The sequence below is a fragment of the Salvelinus alpinus genome, chromosome 7 (assembly GCF_045679555.1).
Source record: "Salvelinus alpinus chromosome 7, SLU_Salpinus.1, whole genome shotgun sequence".
NCBI classification, from domain to species: Eukaryota; Metazoa; Chordata; class Actinopteri; order Salmoniformes; family Salmonidae; genus Salvelinus; species Salvelinus alpinus.
In genome coordinates this window covers 46,438,162-46,462,890 of record NC_092092.1, presented here as the reverse complement: position 1 = coordinate 46,462,890, position 24,729 = coordinate 46,438,162, and the positions used below count along the sequence as shown (strand labels likewise).

The 24,729-nt window shown below is 43.8% G+C and overlaps 1 protein-coding gene across 4 annotated transcripts in view; it reads left to right on the top strand.

Annotated features, from left to right (window-relative positions):
- Positions 1-24,729, top strand: part of LOC139581091 (ecto-NOX disulfide-thiol exchanger 2-like) — a 253,420-nt gene that overhangs the window by 57,904 nt on the left and 170,787 nt on the right. For all 4 annotated transcript variants that reach the window (XM_071410477.1, XM_071410476.1, XM_071410479.1 and 1 more), the window contains exon 2: positions 23,185-23,328. In XM_071410477.1, the coding sequence (XP_071266578.1) occupies positions 23,185-23,328 (144 nt within the window). The remainder of the gene's footprint in view (positions 1-23,184; positions 23,329-24,729) is intronic.

The following is a 24,729-nucleotide window of genomic DNA, read 5'->3' as shown; positions in this document are numbered from 1 at the left end:
AGCCATTGATTGCTTTTTTCTTTTTAGGTCCTTTTCTTTCTTTTTTTTCATTCATAACGAGACTGCTGGGATTGACCAAAGGAAGCTGTGCCATCCCATCAACCAACAGTGTTTGTGCATCTGGGGCCAAAAGGCCTGATTGATTCATTAGAGGTTTTTCTCTGAAACGGAGCTCAAACGTCAATGTTTCACCGGATTGAGGCCTTTTGAAGCCTGTAGCTCAGGAACAAAAAACAATCCTTCAAACCAGCTTTTAAGTTTTCCCCTGGAAAACAGGGCCAATTTCAAAAAGCACCATTAGGTTTGTTCAACCATTTACAGTATTTATGATTTGTGAAAAGAGAAGGAGGAATAACCTCTGAGAAAGAGGCTGAGATAATGAAATCTTGGTGCCTTTCACTTTGATTCACCGCCTGTTTTAAATTTAACTCTCTAGTCTCAAGTACTATAAATACGCTTCTCGCTGTTTGTTATCTATGCATAGTCACTTTACCCCAACCTACAGTTGAAGTCGGAAGTTTACATATACACCTTAGACAAATATATTTAAACTCAGTTTTTCACAATTCCTGACATATAATCCCAGTAAAAATTCCCTGTTTTAGGTCAGTTAGGATCACCACTTTATTTTAAGAATGTGAAATGTCAGAATAATAGTAGAGAGAATGATTTGTTTCAGCTTTTATTTCTTTCATCACATTCCCAGTGGGTCAGAAGTTTACATACACTCAATTAGTATTTGGTAGCGTTGCCTTTACATTTTTTTACTTGGGTCAAATGTTTCAGGTAGCCTTCAACCAGCTTCCCAAAATAAGTTGGGTGAATTTTTGCCCATTCCTCCTGACAGAGCTGATGTAACTGAGTCAGGTTTGTAGGCCTCCTTGCTCACACACGCTTTTTCAGATCTGCCCACAAATATTCTATAGGATTGAGGTCAGGGCTTTGTGATGGCCACTCCAATACCTTTAACTTTGTTGTCCTTAAGCTGTTTTGCCACAACTTCGGAGTTTGCCTGGGGTCAAATGTCCATTTGGAAGACCCATTTGCGACCAAGCTTTAACTTCCTGACTGATATCTTGATGTTGCTTCAATATATCCACATAATATTCCATAATGTTGCCATCTATTTTGTGAAGTGCACCGGTCCCTCCTGCAGAAAAGCACCCCCACAACATGATGTTGCCACCCCCGTTCTTCACGGTTTGGATGGTGTTCTTTGGCTTGCAAGCCTCACACTTTTTCCTCCAAACATAACAATGGTCATTATGGCCAAACAGTTCTATTTTTGTTTCATCAGACCTGAGGACATTTCTCCAAAAAGTACAATCTTTGTCCCCATGTGCAGTTAAAAAACTTTAAAAATCTGGCTTTTTTATGGAGGTTTCGGGAGCAGTGGCTTCTTCCTTGCTGAGCGTTCTTTCAGGTTATGTCGACATAGGACTCGTTTTACTGTGGATATTGTCACGTTCCTGACCTGTTTTCTGTTAGTTTTGTATGTGTTAGTTGGTCAGGACGTGAGTTTGGGTGGGCAGTCTATGTTTTCTGTTTCTATGTTGGTTTAAAGGGTGACCTGATACGGCTCTCAATTAGAGGCAGGTGGTTTTCATTTCCTCTGATTGAGAGCCATATTAAGGTAGGTGTTTTCACACTGTTTGTTTGTGGGTGGTTGTCTCCTGTGTCAGTGTCTGTGTATGTTACGCCACACGGGACTGTTTTCGGTTTTGTTTGTTTGTTCGTTTTATGTAGTCATTTTTCCTGTTCGTGCGTTCTTCGTGTTTCATGTAAGTTCGTAGTCCAGGTCTGTCTACATTCGTTTTTGTTATTTTGTTTTGTATCAAGTTTAGTTCGTTTTTCGTCTTGTCTAATAAATAGTATGTCAAATTACTACGCTGCAAATTGGTCCTCCGATCCTTCTCGCCTCTCCTCGTCTGAGGAGGAGGACGACGTAGAATGCCGTTACAGAACCACCCACCAATCCAGAACCAAGCAGCGCAAGTTTGAGCAGCGGCCAAGAAATCAGGACTCATGGACTTGGGAGGAAGTATTGGAGGGAAAAGGACACTGGGCTCACATTTGGGAATATCGCCGCGCTCGTGAGGAGATGGAGGCAGCGAGAGCCCAAGAGCGGTGGTATGAGGAGGCAGCAAGGAGACGTGGCTGGAAGCCCGAGAAGAGACCCCAAACATTTCTTGGGGGGTGGCTAAGAGGTAGTGGGCCGAGGGCAGGTAGGAAACCTGCGCCCACTTCCCAGGCTTACCGTGGAGAGCGGGAGTACGGGCAGACACCGTGTTACGCAATAGAGTGCACGGTGTCTCCTGTACGTGTGCATAGCCCGGTGCGGGTTATTCCACCTCCCCGCACTGGTAGGGCTAGATTGGGCATTGAGCCAGGTGTCATGAGGCCGGCTCAACGCGTCTGGTCTCCAGTGCGTCTCCTCGGGCCGGCTTACATGGCACCAGCCTTACGCATGGTGTCCCCGGTTCGCCTACATAGCCCGGTGCGGGTTATTCCACCTCCCCGCACTGGTCGGGCGACGGGGAGTATTCAACCAGGTAAGGTTGGGCAGGCTCGGTGCTCAAGGGAGCCAGTACGCCTGCACGGTCCGGTATTTCTGGCGCTACCTCCCCGCCCCAGCCCAGTACCACCAGTGCCTACACCACGCACCAGGCCTACAGTGCGTCTCAGCCGGCCAGAGTCTGCCGTCTGCCCAACGGCGCCTGAACTGTCCGTCTGCCAAGCGCCGCATGAACTGCCCGTCTGTATTGAGCCTTCAAAGCCGCCCGTCTGCCATGAGCCTGCAAAGCCGCCCGTCTGCCATGAGCCTACAGAGCCTTCCGCCAGACAGGAGCCGCTAGAGCCTTCCGCCAGACAGGAGCCGCTAGAGCCTTCCGCCAGACAGGAGCAGCCAAAGCCTTCCGCCAGACAGGATCAGCCAGAGCCATCCGTCTCCGCAGCGCCATCTGAGCCATCCGTCTCCTCAGCGCCGTCTGAGCCATCCGTCTCCTCAGCGCCGTCTGAGCCATCCGTCTCCCCAGCGCCGTCTGAGCCATCCGTCTCCCCAGCGCCGTCTGAGCCATCCGTCTCCCCAGCGCCGTCTGAGCCATCCGTCTCCCCAGCGCCGTCTGAGCCATCCGTCTCCCCAGCGCCGTCTGAGCCATCCGTCTGTCCCGAGCCATTAGAGCCGCCCGTCTGTCCCGAGCCGTCAGAGCCGTTAGTCAGTCAGGAGCCGCTAGAGCCATTCGTCAGTCAGGATCTGCCAGAGCCGCCAACCAGACAGGATCTGCCAGATCCGCCAACCAGACAGGATCTGCCAGAGCCGCCAACCAGACAGGATCTGCCAGAGCCGCCAACCAGACAGGATCTGCCAGAGCCGCCAACCAGACAGGATCTGCCAGAGCCGCCAGCCAGACAGGATCTGCCAGAGCCGCCAGTGAGCCATGAGCGTCCAGAGCCGCCAGTGAGCCATGAGCAGCCAGAGCCGTCAGCCTGCCATGAGCGTCCAGAGACGTCAGCCTGCCATGAGCGTCCAGAGCCGTCAGCCTGCCATGAGCGTCCAGAGCCGTCAGCCTGCCATGAGCGTCCAGAGCCGTCCGCCAGTCATGAGCGTCCGGAGCCGTCTGCCAGTCATGAGCGTCCGGAACTGCCCCTCAGTCCAGAGCTGTCTCTCTGTCCGGAGCTGTCTTTCAGTCCGGAGTTGCCCCTCTATCCTGAGCTACCTCTCTATCCTGACCTACCTCTCGGTCTGGAGCTATCTCTCTATCCCGGTGCTGCCCCTGGTCCTGGTGCTGCCCCTTATCTTAAGGTTAACATTTAAATTAAGTGGGTGTAAGATGAGGGTGGTCATTCTAAGGGGGAGACGTAAGCTGGGATTGACTATGGTGGGGTGGGGACCTCGCCCAAAGCCTGAGCCACCACCGTGGTCAGATGCCCACCCAGACCCTCCCCTAGACTTTGTGCTGGTGCGCCCGGAGTTCGCACCTTGAGGGGGGGGTTATGTCATGTTCCTGACCTGTTTTCTGTTAGTTTTGTATGTGTTAGTTGGTCAGGACGTGAGTTTGGGTGGGCAGTCTATGTTTTCTGTTTCTATGTTGGTTTAAAGGGTGACCTGATATGGCTCTCAATTAGAGGCAGGTGGTTTTCATTTCCTCTGATTGAGAGCCATATTAAGGTAGGTGTTTTCACACTGTTTGTTTGTGGGTGGTTGTCTCCTGTGTCAGTGTCTGTGTATGTTATGCCACACGGGACTGTTTTCGGTTTTGTTTGTTTGTTCGTTTTATGTAGTCATTTTTCCTGTTCGTGCGTTCTTCGTGTTTCATGTAAGTTCGTAGTCCAGGTCTGTCTACATTCGTTTTTGTTATTTTGTTTTGTATCAAGTTTAGTTCGTTTTTCGTCTTGTCTAATAAATAGTATGTCAAATTACTACCTTGCAAATTGGTCCTCCGATCCTTCTCGCCTCTCCTCGTCTGAGGAGGAGGACGACGTAGAATGCCGTTACAGATATATATACCTTTGTACCTGTTTCCTCCAGCATCTTCACAAGGTCCTTTGCTGTTGTTCTGGGATTGATTTGCACTTTTCACACCGAAGTATGTTTATCTCGAGGAGACAGAACGCGTCTCCTTCCTGAGCAGTATGATGGCTGCGTGGTCCCATGGTGTTTATACTTGCGTAATATTGTTTGTACAGATGAACGTGGTACCTTCAAGCATTTGGAAATTGCGCCCAAGGATGAACCAGATGTGTGGTCTCCAATTTTTTTTCTGAGGACTAATTTCTTTCGATTTTCCCATGATGTCAAGCAAAGAGGCACTGAGTTTGAAGGTAGACATTGAAATAAATCCACAGGTACACCTCCAATTTACTCAAATTATGTCAATTAGCCTATCAGAAGCTTCTAAAGCCATGACATAATTTTCTGTAATTTTCCAAGCTGTTTAAAGGCACAGTCAACTCAGTGTATGTAAACTTCTGACCCACTGGAATTGTGATACAGTGAATTATAAGTGAAATAATCTGTCTGTAAACAATTGTTGGAAAAATGACTTGTTTCATGCACAAATTAGATGTCCTAACCGACTTGCCAAAACTAGAGTTTGTTAACAAGAAATTTGTGTAGTGGTTGAAAAAGAGTTTTAATGACTCCAACCTAAGTGTATATAATCTTCTGACTTCATCTGTACATGTACATATTACCTCAACTAACCTGTACACCCCCCGCACATTGACTCGGTACCGATACCCCCTGTATCTAGCCTCATTATTGTTGTTTAATTTAAAAAAAATATACTTTACTTTATTTAGTAAATATTTTCTTAACTCTATTTCTTGAACTTCATTGTTGTTTAAAGGTTTGTAACTAAGCATTTCATGTTAAGGTTGTATTCGGGGCATGTGACAAATTAAATTTGATTTGATAAGGTGATGGCCTGAGGAGAGGAGAATTCTTTCGATGACTGTCGTGCTTGTGCTTCCACGCTAAGCTGGATCAGTTAGGCACCTTGTTGATTCGTCTGCCCAGAGCATCCATCCCTTCACATAGTCAGCTAATGTGCTAGAGATCATACTGGACGACCTAGGCTATGAATAGAGGTGCATCTCTCTTCATTGTCCGACGGATCTCTTCGGGGCCTTTATCTAACTTTGAGTCTCTGCCTTGTCAAAGACCTTGTGACTGGATTACATCACCAGCATTCCAAGCATTAGAGGAACATCGCTGATGCACACAGCTAATTTTGGATCACTCAACTTGACGCGCCAATTGTCAGCACAGCGGACGTGGCCAGAGTCATGTCATTTGACCTTGAAAAATAACAGCAACCTCAAAATATTTTTTTCCCAGCAGCGTCTACAGGGGAGGGAATACAAGCAGTAGACTATGGGTATCTGTGCTGGTCTCAATGTGACCTTGGTCCAACATCAGTAAAGAGCTTCTGGGTAGAGACTGTGACCCTTATCAGAAAGGAAGAGGCAAAGCGAGAGGATTTACACTGCCCAAAATCTGTCTGCGTTTGCATGGAGGTCTATCCAACTTGTAAGTCGCTCTGGATAAGAGCGTCTGCTAAATGACTTAAATGTAAATGTAAATGAGAGAGTGTCAAATTACGTGAGGCATATTTTGATCATATGTACATTTTGTAATGTTTAGGCTGTTACACACAGTATGTACTGATATAAGTGGATGCATGTGGCATTCTGGCAACTTTGAGAAAAACAACTTAGTTGTGCCTGTTGTGTATTTACCCTCTCATTTGCAAGAATGGTCCCATCTGATCTCTCATCCTCCCACCTGCCTTCCATCTTTGAGGAAATGACTTTTCATTGTTAGAGCGTTCACTTGACTATTTTGTCAATATAATAGAAAATCTTTGCCCTTATTTACTATCTGACAATCAGACAGGAAATCACTGTTCTCTGAGCATAGTCAAACAGGGCAGTGTTGTAATCCACAATCATAAAAGTCACAGTGTGCTGGAACTTTGGTTTTGCTTTCACTGGTAAAGGGAATGACCCCTAAAAAGGTAGACTATTCTTCGAAATACTGTTGGTTTAGTTCAATCCTGTGGCCGACGGGACAAATCTGTTGGGTTGCTGTTCATAATCCATTTTTTATTTTTTATTTAACTAGGCAAGTCAGTTAAGAACAAATTCTTATTTAGAATGATGGCCTACTCCGGCAAAACCTTAATCCGGACGACGCTGGGCCAATTGTGCACCGCCCTATGTGACTCCCAATCACGACCGAATGTGATACAGCCTGGATTTGAACCAGGGACTGTAGTGATGCCTCTTGCACTGAGATGCAGTGCCTTAGACCGCTGCGCCAATCGGGAGCAGCATCTTAGAAGCAATCTCTTGCCAATGTGACCTTTAGCAAGGCATTTAACCGCCAAGTAATAATTGAATGAAAACTGCAAACGTGTTTTGTCATAGTGGAATGTACTTGAACTTCCACTCAGACCAATGTTCTTCTGGTCTGAGGTGGAGAGTCTGAGCCCCCTTCCTCTTGTCTCCTAATTAGACAACAGAAAATTGATTTTCTGCCCCCCGGTCTCCCTTTTACGAAGCTTTCACTAATTATAGCAGACTGAATGTTTTCCTTTGCCAACATTAATTCATTAGAAATGGGCAAATGGCTCTTCCGAGAAGAAGAGTTAGAAGTAGAATGAGGCATGTTTGTGTGACTTTTTTCACCTATCAATGTGCCATACGGAAGGAAAATATGAAACTTATTCAGAGCAGGTTTGCTTTGAATGTTCTTTCTTGATGCAATTTCGGGGAAATATTTGATTTCTTTCTGAATAGTTTTCATATTAAACCACCTTAGTCCCAACTTCTGTTGTTAAATCAGACATTCTTTATTGGATAAGGTTAACGAATGTGTTTCAGAGTTTGTCTTTCAGAGTTTGAGGGAGCGGAAACTTCTACAGTCACAATTGGTCTGATAAGTGGCTCTGTCAACCAGCCACAGCGTTTGATAAGACGAATCCATGGAGCTAAATGTGCAGGACACAGGTCTTTTGGGGACAGACAGCTTTGACTTGGTAATGGAGTGTAAAACCTAAAAGAAAAGCCAAATAGTATTCATGAGGTCAGTGCAGTGTTAATGCTGTATGTCACGTGTTCCTTCCTTTCTCTCATATGGATGAACAGGCTTAAACCTACCTGTTCACTTGTTCTTCATGCACTAGTAAGATGGATGGTCCGCTCCCTCACCTCATGCCACCCACATTGTTACCACGCAAAAACACACACAGACACACAACAGACATATGGTCAGCAATATGTTTGGAACATCGATTCACAATAAAATCCCATAGTCGATTCGCAATACATAGAATCGTGAGAATCGCAATACATATCTTATTGACCCCAACGTATCGTGATAATATCATATCGTGAGATCCCTTGGAATTCCCAGCCCTAGAAATCACCTATACAGTGGGGCAAAAAAGTATTTAGTCAGCCACCAATTGTGCAAGTTCTCCCACTTAAAAAGATGAGAGAGGCCTGTAATTTTCATCATAGGTACACTTCAACTATGACAGACAAAATGAGAAAAAAAATCCAGAAAATCACATTGTATGATTTTTAATGAATTTATTTGCAAATTATGGTGGAAAATAAGTATTTGGTCACCTACAAACAAGCAAGATTTCTTGCTTTCACAGACCTGTAACTTCTTCTTTAAGAGGCTCCTCTGTCCTCCACTCGTTACCTGTATTAATGGCACCTGTTTGAACTTGTTATCAGTATAAAAGACACCTGTCCACAACCTCAAACAGTCACACTCCAAACTCCACTATGGCCAAGACCAAAGAGCTGTCAAAGGACACCAGAAACAAAATTGTAGACCTGCACCAGGCTGGGAAGACTGAATCTGCAATAGGTAAGCAGCTTGGTTTGAAGAAATCAACTGTGGGAGCAATTATTAGGAAATGGAAGACATACAAGACCACTGATAATCTCCCTCGATCTGGGGCTCCACGCAAGATCTCACCCCGTGGGGTCAAAATGATCACAAGAACGGTGAGCAAAAATCCCAGAACCACACGGGGGGACCTAGTGAATGACCTGCAGAGCTGGGACCAAAGTAACAAAGCCTACCATCAGTAACACACTACGCCACCAGGGAATCAAATCCTGCAGTGCCAGACGTGTCCCCCTGCTTAAGCCAGTACATGTCCAGGCCCGTCTGAAGTTTACTAGAGAGCATTTGGATGATCCAGAAGAAGATTGGGAGAATGTCATATGGTCAGATGAAACCAAAATAGAACTTTTTGGTAAAAACTCAACTCGTCGTGTTTGGAGGACAAAGAATGCTGAGTTGCATCCAAAGAACACCATACCTACTGTGAAGCATGGGGGTGGAAACATCATGCTTTGGGGCTGTTTTTCTGCAAAGGGACCAGGACGACTGATCCGTGTAAAGGAAAGAATGAATGGGGCCATGTATCTTGAGATTTTGAGTGAAAACCTCCTTCCATCAGCAAGGGCATTGAAGATGAAACGTGGCTGGGTCTTTCAGCATGACAATGATCCCAAACACACCGCCCAGGCAACGAAGGAGTGGCTTCGTAAGAAGCATTTCAAGGTCCTGGAGTGGCCTAGCCAGTCTCCAGATCTCAACCCCATAGAAAATCTTTGGAGGGAGTTGAAAGTCCGTGTTGCCCAGCAACAGCCCCAAAACACCACTGCTCTAGAGGAGATCTGCATGGAGGAATGGGCCAAAATACCAGCAACAGTGTGTGAAAACCTTGTGAAGACTTACAGAAAACGTTTGACGTCTGTCATTGCCAACAAAGGTTATATAACAAAGTATTGAGATAAACTTTTGTTATTGACCAAATACTTATTTTCCACCATAATTTGCAAATAAATTCATTAAAAATCCTACAATGTGATTTTCTCGATTTTCTTTACTCATTTTGTCTGTCATAGTTGAAGTGTACCTATGATGAACATTACAGGCCTCTCTCATCTTTTTAAGTGGGAGAACTTGCACAATTGGTGGCTGACTAAATACTTTTTTGCCCCACTGTATATCTCGGCCAGTTCACTTCTGTATTTAATAGGAAAATACTGGTCTTGTCTATTTGTCTCTGTAGGTTTACAGCCTTTCTTATCTGGTTTTAGCTGTAAAGGCTCAGGTTTGATTTAACATTCCTCTCAAACATGGGACATTTCACAGTGGTCTGTCTGTCCCCTCAGGTGTTTCTGGGTGTTAACTCAATTTAGCTGGATGTTGTGTTGACCAGAGTGCCAACTAATTTAGCTGGCAGACACTACCTGCCACACACACTCTTCCTACCACACATACAGTACTAGCCTGTCTGCTATCTCTCTCCTAAGCTCTCTTTTTTCCTCTCTGTGACAGTGTCACACTCTCCCTTTCTCTCCCTCTTTCTCTTTCTGTCTCTGTCTCGGTCAGCATCTCTCACTCTCTCTGCGTCTCTTTTTCTCTATCTCTCCTGCTGGTATTTGTCAGTGCTATTATCCTGTCTCATTTCTCCAGCTGAGAGTGCTGCAGCCTTTTTCCTCAGGTTGTAATCACAGAGTAGCTCTGAGCCGTCTCAGAGACACAGCCTGCAGCCCTCCACCCCTCCCCTCACAGGGTCCTCTGTGCAGGGAGGAACCTGCAGAATGACCCTGAAGGAGAGAGAAGCGAAACACTTTACCTGCTCTCAGTCAGCTCTTTGATATTTGTGTGTGCAGGGAAGCAGTGTTGTTCCCAGCATCCCAAATTCTCTCTTGTAGTTACAGATAGTCTTAGCAGATTATTGACCGTGTTAGAAATAGCATTGGGTATAATTTTCACTAGGGACATTAGCGATAGCATCGGACAAGTTAAAAAAAAAATCTGTTTGCATCAGTAGTTCAGAGATGTTGGGCTATTAGATGGCCTTTTAATGTTTTACAGCTTTGATGCTGGTCTACTCTCTACCATCTCACGTTACTCTTTCCCCCAGACTGGTTGTGTCTGCATTATGTATCTTGTACATTGTGTCCTATTAATACCACGTTCATATTTGTCCTCTACGTATATCCTCTCTATAGCCTATCCTTCCTGTCTGTACCCTTTGCCTGCTCACTGTAGTCCTCTTAAGTCAGTATTTCCTCCCGGTTCCAATTCCTGGTTCCTCCCTCCAGCCCCCCATAATCTTTTTTTTATTTCACCTTTATTTATTTTATTTTTTACCCCTTTTTCTCCCCAATTTCATGGTATCCAATTAGTAGTAGTTACTGTCTTGTCTCATCGCTGCATATCCCGTACGGACTCGGGAGAGGCGAAACACAACCCAACCAAGCCGCACTGCTTCTTGACACAGCGCACATCCAACCCAGAAGCCAGCCGCACCAAATTGTCGGAGGAAACACCATACACCTAGCAACCTGGTCAGCGTGCACTGCGCCCGGCCTGCCACAGGAGTCGCTAGACACTGGACCAATTGTGCATCGCCCCATGAGCCTCCCGGTCGCGGCCGGCTGCGGCAGAGCCTGGGCTTGAACCCAGAATCTCTGGTGGCACAGCTAGCACTGCGATGCAGTGCCTTAGACCACTGCGCCACCCGGGAGGCCCCAATTTCACCGTTATTTAACCAGGCTGGCCAGTTGAGAACAAGTTCTCATTTACAACTGCGACCTGGCCAAGATAAAGCCTGCTGCCCAGACCCACACCCCCCACATCTCCCACAACCCACATCCCCCTGACTTCCTATTTACCTTGTTATTTATTGTCTCCGTTGGCCTTGGGACTGATACTTCCCCCTCTTCTCCTTGTAGCGTGAGCTGTGGTTATGGCCAGATAGTTTTTCCCCAAACAGACCATCCACCAGTGTCCCTGTGGGGTAGAGGGTAGTGACTCAGCAGTTCTCCAGGGTCACCAGAGCACAAGAGGCTGTGTGTGTGTGTGTGCATGTGTGCATGCGTGTGTGGTAGAGGAGTGTGTGTGCCTGTGCATGTGTGGTGGCCACATGTTACCACAACACAGAGAGAGACCTACATACAGCACAGTAGAGAGAGAGAGACCAGGCAGTGACTCAGCCTCAATAGCCAATATACAGTGCATTCGGTGTAGGCCATCATTGTACATAAGAATTTGTTCTTAACTGACTTGCCTAGTTAAATAAAGGTTAAATAAAATAATCCCTTTGCCTTTTCCACATTTTGTTACGTTTCTGTCTTGTTCTAAAAATGATTAAATTACCTTTTTTCCTCATCAATCTACACACAATACTCCATAATGACAAAGTGAGAACCGTTTTTTATTTATTTTTGAAAATGCATTAAAAATAAATAACAAAAATACCTTATTTCCATAAGTATTCAGACCCTTTGCTATGAGACTCTAAATTGAGCTCAGGTTCATACTGTTCATCCATTGATCAGGCGCATCCATTGATCATCCTTGAGATATTTCGACAACTTGATTGGAGTCCACCTGTGGTAAATTCAATTATTTGGACATGATTTTGAAAGGCACACACCTATCTACAGTGCTTTCGGAAAGTATTCAGACACTTTGACTTTTTCAACATTTTGTTACGTTACAGCCTTATTTTAAAATGGATTAAATAGTTTTTCCCCTCATCAATCTACACACAATGCCCCATAATTGCAAAGCAAAAAACGTGTTGTTTTTTTTAAATGGAAGATTTTGGAACCTAGAGCTGGCTGCCTGGCCAGACTGAGCAATTTGGGGAGAAGGGCTTTGGTCAGGGAGGTGACCAAGAAACCGATGGTCACTTTGACAGAGCTCCAGAGTTCCTCTGAGGAGATGGGAGAACCTTCCAGAAGGACAACCATTTCTGCAGCACTCCACCAATCAGGCCATTATGGTAGAGTGGCCAGATGGAAGCCACTCCTCAGTAAAAGGCACATGACAGCCCGCTTGGAGTTTGCCAAAAGGCACCTAAAGGACTCTCCGACCATGAGAAACAAGATTCTCTGGTCTGATGAAACCAAGATCGAACTCTTTGGCCTGAAAGCCAAGTGTCATGTCTGGAGGAGATTTGGCACCATCCCTACAGTGAAGCATGGTGTTTGCAGCATCATGCTGTGGGGATGTTTTTCAGCAGCAGGGACTGGGAAACTATCTTGGATCAAGGGAAAGATGAACAGAGCAAAGTACAGAGAGATACTTGATGAAAACATGCTCCAGAGTGCTCAGGACTTCAGACTGGGGCGGCGGTTCACCTTCAAACAGGACAACGGCCCTAAGCACACAGCCAAGTTAACGCAGGAGTGGCTTCAGGACAAGTCTCTGAATGGTCCTTCAGTGGCCCAGCCAGAGCCCAGACTTGAACCCGATTGAACATCTCTGGAGAGACCTGAAAATAGCTGTGCAGCAACGCTCCCCATCCAACCTGACAGAGCTTGGGAGGATCTGCAGAAAATAATGGGAGAAACTCCCCAAGTACAGGTGTGCCAAGCTTGTAGCGTCATACCCAAGAAGACTCAAGGCTGTAATCGCTGCCAAAGGTGCTTCAACAAAGTACTGAGTAAAGGGTCATAATACTTATGAAATTGTGATATTTCAGATTTTTTTGTTTTTTATTCATTTGTTTAAATAAATGTAAAAAATGGGTTTTGCTTTGTCATTATGGGATATTGTGTGTAGATTGATCATGGAAAAAACAATGTAATCCTTTTTGAGAATAAGGCTGTAACGTTACAAAATGTGGAATCATCAAGGGGTCTGAATACTTTCCAAATGCAATATACCCCAAAGAGGCCATCAATTTATCTGGTTGGCCACTTTCCTTCAATTGTTCTGTTTATCCCGTGTCTCTCTCTCTCTCTCTATCTAGCTCTCTTTTTCTCTATATTTCCCCATCTCCTTTTTATTTCCTCTTGAACCTCTTAAACTCTGAGAATGAAAAGCTGGCTTTATTAAACTTTTACACTTAGTGAAACTCTAGTGTGTTTATTAAATGAACTGAAGCATTTGACATCTGGGACAATTTTGTGGACTGTTTTCTGGGAGAAAGAGCGAGAGGAAGAGAGAGGCTGCCAGATGGAGCAGAGAGAGGTAGGGAGATGGAGGGTGCGTGGGTGGATTTGTAAGCAGTGAGCACTAGGTGTGCCGTATGATGTCCCACAAACAGACAAACAGACAGTCAGTCGAGAGGAGTTCCATCACTGATGGAGCCCACTTCCTTTTCATTCGATAAAACATTTGACTTTCTACATAATGTTTACAAGGCAGATTTCCCTGCTCGTTTCCCTTGGTTTGAGGGAAGGCAATTCTGCGCTTTTCTTCAACAGTTTGTCCTCTGTTTATTAGCCTGTTGTTTACCCATCTTCTCTCTTCATGTGGAAAGCCCTGATGACACAGAGAGAGAACGGGATGGTTGGTTCTCATTGTGATGGAAATGTGGTTAAATAAAGAACACAAAACAGAGAGAGCGAAACAGGAAGGAGAGACTGAGAGAAAAAAAAAAGACAGATGGAAGAAGGGCCCGATGTGGAGAGGTTCTATCAAGCTCTCTCTAATAGAAAAGGGTGTAGAAGGCGCATCATTTGAACAAAGTGAAACCTTTCAAATCTCCCTGTAAACACATTAAGGATGGTTTTGTGTTGTGGAGAAGAGCTAGAGAAACTTTCATAAAAATGCTGCTACCCATAATTGTAAGGCTCTCGGAGTCCGTTGGTAGCTTTCTGAGCCCCCGATGCAGAATGGAAAGAGAGAAATACATAGAGGGAGAGAACGAGAGCTTTCTCTGTCCATGCTGAAAGAATGCCTGATCAGTCACACACTTCACAGCTCCAAGTGATGTGATCTACATGCTTCACTACTTCACCAGTCTGTACTTAATTGGTACTCAACTTATGGCCATCAAACATGTACAGTGGGGAGAACAAGTATTTGATACACTGCCGATTTTGCAGGTTTTCCTACTTGCAAAGCATGTAGAGGTCTGTAATTTTTATCATAGGTACACTTCAACTGTGAGAGACGGAATCTAAAACAAAAATCCAGAAAATCACATTGTATGATTTTTAAGTAATTTATTTGCATTTTATTGCATGACATAAGTATTTGATCACCTACCAACCAGTAAGAATTCCGGCTCTCACAGACCTGTTAGTTTTTATGGCGCTCAACGACAGCGCTCTGAACACACAAGCTTGTTAGCTAGCTAGCTCAAAGGACATTTAAGGTGTTTCATGGAAGCTGCTCCTCCTAGGTATAATTCTGTGGACCTAATTCAGATAATGCATGTCATAACAAAATGCCTAGCGATTTAAGCCTGTTCCTCAACCCTCTCTCGCTCTCTCCACACACATAAAAGTCACATCTTGCGCCATAGGCTACACTTTTCTGTCCATCACGCATGTAAACAACAAGCTTGCCTGCTCTTTGCACACTGATTGGGGAAGTCATTTAACTTCTATGCGCTACGGATCCCTTTAGCGGGATCATTTTCCTAAACAACCGCTGAATTGCAGGGCACAAAATATTACTAAAAATATTTATAATCATGCAATCACAAGTGAAATATACCAAAACACAGCTTAGCTTGTTGTTAATCCACCTATCGTGTCAGATTTTGAAAATATGCTTTGCAGCGAAAGCAATCCAAGCTTTTGTGAGTGTATCAATCAATGCTAGAACAGCTAGCCCCAAATTAGCATGGTCACGAAAGTCAGAAAAGCCATAAAATTTATCGCTTACCTTTGATAATCTTCGGATGTTTGCACTCACGAGACTCCCAGTTACACAATACATTTTATTTTTGTTCGATAAATATTACTTTTATAACAAATAAACGCCATTTGGGTTGCGCGTTATGTTCAGAAAACCAAAGCCTCGTTCCGTATCCGTAATGTTCGTAGAAACATGTCAAATGTTTTTTATAATCAATCCTCAGGTTGTTTTTAACATACATAATCGATAATATTTCAACCAGACCGTAACCTATTCAATAAAAGAGAGAAAGAAAATGGAGAGCTACCCCTCTCGCGCGCAGGAACTAATCAAAGGACACCTGACTAGTTTTGAAAAATCTCACTCATTTTTCAAAATAAAAGCCTGAAACTATGTCTAAAGCCTGGTCACAGCCTGAGGAAGCCATTGGAAAGGGAATCTGGTTGATACCCCTTTAAATGGAAGAAAGACAGGCAAGGAAACACAGATAAAAAAAACAATCACTTCCGAGTTAGATTTCCTCAGGTTTTCGCCTGCAGAATCAGTTGTGTTATACTCACAGACAATATTTTGACTGTTTTGGAAACTTTGGAGTGTTTTCTATCCTAATCTGTAAATTATATGCATATTCTATGATCTGGACCTGAGAAATAGTCCGTTTACCTTGGGAACGTTATTTAACAAAAAAAATAAAAAAATCTGACCCCTAGCGTCAAGAGGTTAATGAACTAAATGTCAAAAACTGTTCACAGGTCGAAAAAGGAACGAAAAGGAACGATATAAACTGATACTTATTTGGGGGTTCGAACCAGTTCAGAACTTTATTTTGCTTGTCGGAATTAATTTCGGTTCCAACCCGTTTCTACTGCAGAGCAGAGATGGACTCTCTGTTAAAGACAAGTTTGCTATTCTCCATCTTCAGAGATTCCGTTTTCTAACTACAACAAGGCCTAGCAAAACAAGTGTAAACCTAGAGAAGTGATGCATTTTTCATGAGCATAGGCCTTGTCTCTCCCAGACCCTGTTCTGAATTATAAATAACACAAATCCAATTTTGTAACTGGAAATCACTGATATATTAGCCTCGGAACACAATTAAATTTTTTTGTTTCCTGGGATTTTGGGGCAATATTCACATTGTTATTGTTTCCATAATTTATCAGCCTCTACTCTCCTTATTGCTTTATCCTTTGGAAGACGTTATCGGTCAGAAAAATAGAAGGACTGGTTTTGGAAAAGGATTGTCTGCTAGTAGCTGTTGGACAGATTGGCCCATTTCTATATCGGCGCCTGCATTCACACTCTTAATATAATTATATTAAATTATCTAAAGTGTGTCGTAGGTTCATAACTAATGGTGGTCTTTGTGTTTTAATCCTGTCTTTGTTCCTCTCAGGACAGAAATATGCTGGGATGGAAATTAAACTTCTGGATTAGTTTGGAGGTGCTACCTAGTGTCCTCACTGTCTAAAGACCAGTGGCTTCAATTATAAACTGTGTGTACGTACAGTACCACAAAATGTGCGTGCACCATTTTTCATGCAAAAGTGAGCATTTTTTGTATTTTTTATACGTGAGTTGAGTGTGCTCACATCCCCACAAACTTTGGACTATACGTACGCACATCTGCTATTGGTTGAAATATTGTATTGCAAGCTGGCAAGTAAACATTTTGTGCAAATGATGACTCGCCTATTCATTAAAACTGAAAACATAAACAAAAATGCGGCCATTTGCCGTAGTGAAAAGAGCAAAAATCTATGCATTTTATTTTTAGAATGTAAAATATTAAGGAGGAGCACTGCCAGAGCCCTGCAAAATGACCTCCAGCAGGCCACAAATGTGCATGTGTCTGCTCAAACGGTCAGAAACAGACTCCATGAGGGTGGTATGAGGGCCCGACGTCCACAGGTGGGGGTTGTGCTTACAGCCCAACACCGTGCAGGACGTTTGGCATTTGCCAGAGAACACCAAGATTGGCAAATTCGCCACTGGCGCCCTGTGCTCTTCACAGATGAAAGCAGGTTCACACTGAGCACATGAGCACATGTGACAGACGTGACAGAGTCTGGAGACGCCGTGGAGAACGTTCTGCTGCCTGCAACATCCTCCAGCATGACCGGTTTGGCGGTGGGTCAGTCATGGTGTGGGGTGGCATTTCTTTGTGGGGCCGCACAGCCCTCCATGTGCTCACCAGAGGTAGCCTGACTGCCATTAGGTACCGAGATGAGATCCTCAGACCCCTTGTGAGACCATATGCTGACACATGCACATTTGTGGCCTGCTGGAGGTCATTTTGCAGGGCTCTGGCAGTGCTCCTCCTTGCACAAAGGCGGAACTAGCGGTCCTGCTGCTGGGTTGTTGCCCTCCTACGGCCTCCTCCACGTCTCCTGATGTACTGGCCTGTCTCCTGGTAGCGCCTCCATGCCCTGGACACTACGCTGACAGACACAGCAAACCTTCTTGCCACAGCTCGCATTGATGTGCCATCCTGGATGAGCTGCACTACCTGAGCCACTTGTGTGGGTTGTAGACTCCGTCTCATGCTACCACTAGAGTGAAAGCACCGCCAGCATTCAAAAGCGACCAAAACATCAGCCAGGAAGGATAGGAACTGACAAGTGGTCTGTGGTCACCACCTGCAGAACCACTCCTTTATTGGGGGTGTCTTGCTAATTGTCTATAATTTCCACCTTTTGTCTATTCCATTTGCACAACAGCATGTGGAATTTATTGTCAATCAGTGTTGCTTCCTAAGTGGACAGTTTGATTTCACAGAAGTGTGATTGACTTGGAGTTACATTGTGTTGTTTAAGTGTTCCCTTTATTTTTTTGAGCAGTGTATTTATTTTATTTTCCTAACCATTGCAGAATACATTCTTCACCTTTTCTGGCTGTGATGGGTGCATATTCCCGAAATAGCCATACAACAAATTACCATGTGCATCTCTCATTTATTGTACCTATAGCCAAATCACTTTGAGAGAGTTCTAGAGTACCTCCGGAAAGTATTCAGACCGCTTAACTTTTCCAAATTTTGTTACATTACAGCCTTATTTTTTAAATACATTTTAGAATAAAAAATCCTCAGCAATCTACACACAATACCCCATAATGACACAGCGAAAACAGGGTTTTTAAAATTGTTGTACATTTATATTAAAAAAACGAATACTTTATGAACATAAGTATTCAGACCCTTTGCTATGAGACTTGAAATTGAGCTCAGGTGCATCCTGTTTCATTGATGATCCTTGAGATGTTTCAACAACCTAATTGGAGTCCACCTGTGGTAAATTCAATTGATTAGACATTATTTGGAAAGGCACACACCTGTCTATACTTATATAGACAGGTGTGTGCCTTTCCAAATAATGTCTAATCAATTGAATTTACCACAGGTGGGACCTTAGTCCCACAGTTGACAGTGCATGTCAGAGCAAAAACCAAGCCATCAGGTCGAAGGAATTGTCCAGAGAGCTCTGAGACAGGATTGTGTCGATGCACAGATCTGGGGAATGGTACCAAAACATTTCTGCAGCCTTGAAGGTCCCCAAGAACACAGTGGCCTCCATCATTCTTAAATGGAAGAAGTTTGGAACCACCAAGACTCTTCCTAGAGCTGGCTGCCCAGGCAAGCTGAGCAATTGGGGGAGAAGGGACTTGGTCAGGGAGGTGACCAAGAACCCTGAAGGTCACTCTGACAGAGCTCCGAAGTTGCTCTGTGGAGATGGGAGAACCTTCCAGAAGGACAACCGTCTCTGCAACATTCTACCAATCAGGCCTTTATAGTAAAGTCGCCAGACGGAAGCCACTCCTCAGTCAAATGCACATGACAGCCCGCTAGTAGTTTGCCAAAAAAAAGGCACATAAAGGACTCTCAGACAATGAGAAATAGTCTGATGAAAACAAGATTGAACTCTTTGGTCTGAATGCCAAGCGTCACGTCTGGAGGAAACCTGGCCCATCTGGGAGGATATTTTTCAGTGGCAGGAACTGGGAGACTAGTCAGGATCGAGGGAAAGATGAACGGAGCAAAGTACGTAGACATCCTTGATGAAAACCTGCTGCAGAGTGCTCAGGACCTCAGAATGGGGAGAAGGTTCACATTCCAACAGGACAACGACCCTAAGCACACAACCACAACAAAGCAGAAGTGGCTTCGGTACAAGTCTCTGAATGTCCGTGAGTGGCCCAGCCAGAGCTTGGGAGGATCTGCAGAAAAGAATGGGAGAAACCGCTAATACAGGTGTGCCAAGCTTGTAGCGTCATATCCAAAAATACTCGATACTGTTATCGCTGCCAAAGGTGCTTCAACAAAATACTGAGTAAAGGCTCTGAATACTTATGTAAATGTGATATTTCAGTGGTATACTTTTTATAAATTAGCAAACATTTCTAAAAACCTGTTTTTGCTTTGTCACTAAGTTGTATTGTGTGTAGATTGATGCGGGGGGGAAAAACTATGTAATACATTTTAGAATAAGGCTGTAATGTAACAAAATATGGAAAAAGTAATGTGGTCTGAATACTTTCTCGGAGGCTATCTATTTATAGTTTTTCAATCCCATAGGCAGTATGGTTTATAATATACAGTCAAATTTAAGAGGTGAACAGTTGATATTTGATGTTGCGGTAGGCCTATGCTACTGTAAGTAGGCCTACTGTAATAATACAAAAAAAATAGTAGCATGCCCTAGACAATCCAGCATATTTGGGTTGGGGGAAAAGTTGATGCAAAACATTGCTGAATTTAAACTTTCTGCTGACAGGTCCACAACAATTTGCCATCATTTTCTCTTTCAAAAACTGACACAGTCCTTTGCTAGATACAACATAAATTACTGCAAAAGTTTATAACATTCTGCCAACTACAGTAAATTGACCGGTAGCTTATATAAAACATTTGATGGTATGGGTAGGCTACAGTATTGCTGTGCGATATGAGCGCGACATCATTGCCTAGTTTTAATCTCAGAGCCTATACCAAGCAGGAGAAAGAAACACAATCATTTATTGATAAACTAAAGATTGAACAATTAATATTTTGCATAGATGTGTGGGTTGTAGCATTTAGTCTACTTTTAAATTGTTTCGAATATACAATCAATCTTGCTATAGGCAGCATGCACGTTTAGTTTGAGAATGTCACTGCAAAATATTCTGCCCGCACCTATACAGAAATGTGATCAAATTTGCCATTGCTCTTTCATTTAGAAACTGATGTAACCTAATTCGAATAGTTCCAAATTATACAACAAATAAAATACATTATTGGCACCATAAATGGTGAATGGAGGGCGTTTTCCAATTTGAGTTATAATGCTTGTTCACATGAACACAATTTAAGGACAGGTCTAAATTATAATGGGAACCGTGTATACATGGCGTGTGGCAAGTTCAGAAATCTCTATGTTTTTGCCTGTGCAGTTTTCAAAAATGGCGCACACAGACAATTCGTTTGAAACGCACCGGTTATAAATTGGGCCCCTGAACAGAAAGACACAACAATCTGGAGATTCTGACATACAGTTGAAGTCGGAAGTTTACATACACTTAGGTTGGAGTCATTAAATCTCATTTTTCAACCACTCCACAAATTTCTTGTTAACAAACTATACTTTTGGAAAGTTGATTAGGACATCTACTTTGCACGTGACACAAGTCATTTTTCCAACAATTGTTTACAGACAGATTATTTCACTTATAATTCACTGTATCACAATTCCAGTGGGTTAGAAGTTTACATACAAGCTGACTGTGCCTTTAAACAGCTTGGAAAATTCCAGAAAATTATGTCATGACTTCACAAGCTTCTGATAGGCTAATTGACATAATTTGAGTCAATTGGAGGTGTACCTGTGCATGTATTTCAAGGCCTACCTTCAAACTCAGTGCCTCTTTGCTTGACATCATTGGAAAATCTAAAGAAATCAGCCAAAAATTGTGGACCTCCACAAGTCTGGTTCATCCTTGGGAGCAATTTCCAAACGTCTGAAGGTACCACATTCATCTGTACAAACAATAGTAAGCAAGTATCAACACCATGGGACCACGCTGCCATCATACCGCTCAGGAAGGAGACGCGTTCTGTCTTCTGGAGATGAACGTACTTTGGTGTGAAAAGTGCAAATCAATCCCAGAACAACAGCAAAGGACCTTGTGAAGATGCTGGAGAATGCAGGTACAAAAGTATCTATACCACAGTAAAACTAGTCCTATATCGACATAACCTGAAAGGCCGCTCAACAAGGAAGAAGCCACTGTTCCAAAACCGCCATAAAAAATGCCAGACTACGGTGTGCAACTGCACATGGGGACAAAGATCGTACTTTTTGGAGAAATGTCCTCAGGTCTGATGAAACATAAATAGAACTGTTTGGCCATAATGACCATCGTTATGTTTGGAGAAAAAAGGGGGAGGCTTGCAAGCCGAAGAACACCATCCCAACCGTGAAGGACGGGGGTGGCAGCATTGTGTTATGGGGGTGCTTTGCTGCAGGAGGGACCGGTGCATTTCACAAAATGGACGGTATCATGATGAAGGAAAAGTATGTGGATATATTGAAGCAACATCTCAAGACATCAGTCAGGAAGTTAAAGCTTAGTCTCAAATGGGTCTTCCAAATGGACAATGACCCCAAGCATATTCCAAAGTCGTGGCAAAATGGCTGAAGGTCAACTAAGTCAAGGTATTGGAGTGGCCATCACAAAGCCCTGACCTCAATCCTATAGAAAATGTGTGGTTAGAACTGAAAAAGCGTGTGCGAGCAAGGAGGCCTACAAACCTGACTCAGTTACACCAGCTCTGTCAGGAGGAATGGGCCAAAATGCACCCAACTTATTGTGGGAAGCGTGTGGAAGGCTTCCCAAATGTTTGACCCAAGTCAAACAATTTAAAGGCAATGCTACCAAATACTAATTGAGTGTTTGTAAACTTCAGACCCACTGGGAATGTGATGAAAGAAATAAAAGCTGAAATAAATCATTCTCTCTACTATTATTCTGACATTTCACATTCTTAAAATAAAGTGGAGGGGCCTCCCAGGTGGGGCAGTGGTCTAGGGCACTGCATCGCAGCGCTAGCTGCGCCACCAGAGACTCTGGGTTCGCGCCCAGGCTCTGTCGCAGCCGGCCGCGACCGGGAGGTCCGTGGGGCGACGCACAATTGGCCTAGCGTCGTCCGGGTTAGGGAGGGTTTGGCCGGTAGGGATATCCTTGTCTCATCGCGCACCAGCGACTCCTGTGACGTGGCGGGCCGGGCGCAGTGCGAGCTAACCAAGGGAGCCAGGTGCATGGTGTTTCCTCCGACACATTGGTGTGGCTGGCTTCCGGGTTGGAGGCGCACTGTGTTAAGAAGCAGTGCGGCTTGGTTGGGTTGTGTTTTGGAGGACGCATGGCTTTCCACCTTCGTCTCTCCCGAGCCCGTACGGGAGTTGTAGCGATGAGACAAGATAGTAATTACTAGCAATTGGATACCACGGAATTGGGGAGAAAGGGGGGTAAAATTTAAAAATAAATAAAAATAAAGTGTTGATCCTAACTGACCTAAGACAGGGAATATTCACTAGGATAACATTTTAGGAATTGTGAAACTGAGTTTAAATGTATTTGGCTAAGGTGTATGTAAACTTCCGACTTCAACTGTTGTACTGTCACTTGTAGGGGTCTCTAATGTATGTCCTTGAAGAATTGAAACAACGTTAAAAGGGGATAATCCTTCTTCTTTAGTTTGTTGAACTCCTGACTGTTAAATAGGGAACATTTGTTTTACTTATGGTTGAATATAGTTGTATTTCCACAGTCTTGCCTGTTTTTATTTAGTTTTGACTTCGGCAACGGAAGTCAAACACTGTATGGTATACATTTTTCTCTCCTTGTGGTCTCTCTCCTTCACATACAGTATTAAATAGTTTGTAGCCTACATGTACTCTGCACTGGATTGGATATATTGTGAATGAGTTACACAATAGTATCTATAACTCATGGCTCATCTGGTTTAACATGGCTACTTGTTGTGTTTCTGTGTGTTTCAGGACTGAACCCGCTATCCTTTGACCCGTCTTCCAACAACGAGCCCCTGCAGTTCAGCAACTCCAACGGGCCACTGGTGTCAGACTGTACTCTTGGGAACGGAGCTGAGAACAGCAATAAGAGGAAGAGACCCAGCCTACCTCCAGGTACAATAAAAAACTATGATAATTGACACAATTGTACATCAGTAGTACCAATGCATTGGATACTGTGAGCCTGTGACTGAGGGAGTAATTTAAAGTGAGGTAGAAACTTGGTAGAGGCGCTTTCATGTTTTCCATCCTGAGGGGCTTATTGCCAGTTAGTCCTGTGGAGGTCAGGGCCATCTGTCTAAAGCCACAGGATTCTGCGCTGCTATGATTGCAGCTCTCACACCTTAGGCTGGCTGCTACCATGCCAACAGCACCTGCCAATCAAAGCACAGAGGTGCCTTCAGGTTTCTGTCACGGAGTGAGTTACCTGTCGCACGGAAAACAGTGTGTGTGTGTGTGTGTGTGTGTGTGTGTGTGTGTGTGTGTGTGTGTGTGTGTGTGTGTGTGTGCCCTCTTTCGCTTGTTGACTGTTCATTACTAAATTACACTTACTTTTAAATCTGTGACTGTGTGCATTCTAATTAAGGAACGCATCTCTAATTAATGGCATTATGACAAGTAGAATGAAGAGGGCCTTAAGCCAGAGGTGTTGCTGTATGTTCTCTGCTGTCTTGGTGACCTTAATTAGTCGGGATTAATTGTCAGTGTTATGAATCACTCTTTTTACCATTTGTCTTGGTGCACAATTTTAAATAAATGACCTTAGTGAGTTTGAGTTCTCACTCATTCATGTCTGTTCATTTCATCTCATTATTATGTATCATTACCAACTCAGAACTAGACCTGAAGACCTTGAGTAGGTTTAGATTACAGGTACAAAGGACATGCTAGATGTGTACGTAATAGACGTTGAGTGTTTATGCAGAACAATGTTACACTGTCTATTCACGGATGCACTGAAATTGAGTAGAGCCACAGAGCAAATAACCTGAGTCGAATGAATACACTTCAATGCTCTTTTATTTTATTTGACCGGGTTAGTCTCATTGAGATTAACACTCTCTTTTACGAGACCTGGCCAAAATAGCAGCACACAAAGTTGCAGACACATTTACAACTTCAAATGCAAAGCACTACAGTTTATAAACATTTTCACTCTTGCGTCAGTATATGCTCTCTAGTCTGCTGCATGTCAATGCATGTTTAGGTCTTAATTGTGTAATTCATAGACCGGTTGACCAGACCATAGAAATATATTTTATTTCTATGGACTTGACATTGTGTCCCCATAAATTGGTTATTTTGAGATTTTGAAGCAGAGAGTTTATCCGAAGTTCACTTACAAAGACAAACAAACAATCAGATGTTATGGTTATGTATCATTTTTGTAAATTTCAGTCTGTCATCTAACAGAACTTGAAGACCTCCGTTGGATTTCTGTGGGATTTCAGTGGGTGTACTGTGTAGGCTATAGGCCTATTGAGTGAGTGAATAACAGATAGTGTCAGTATTGTC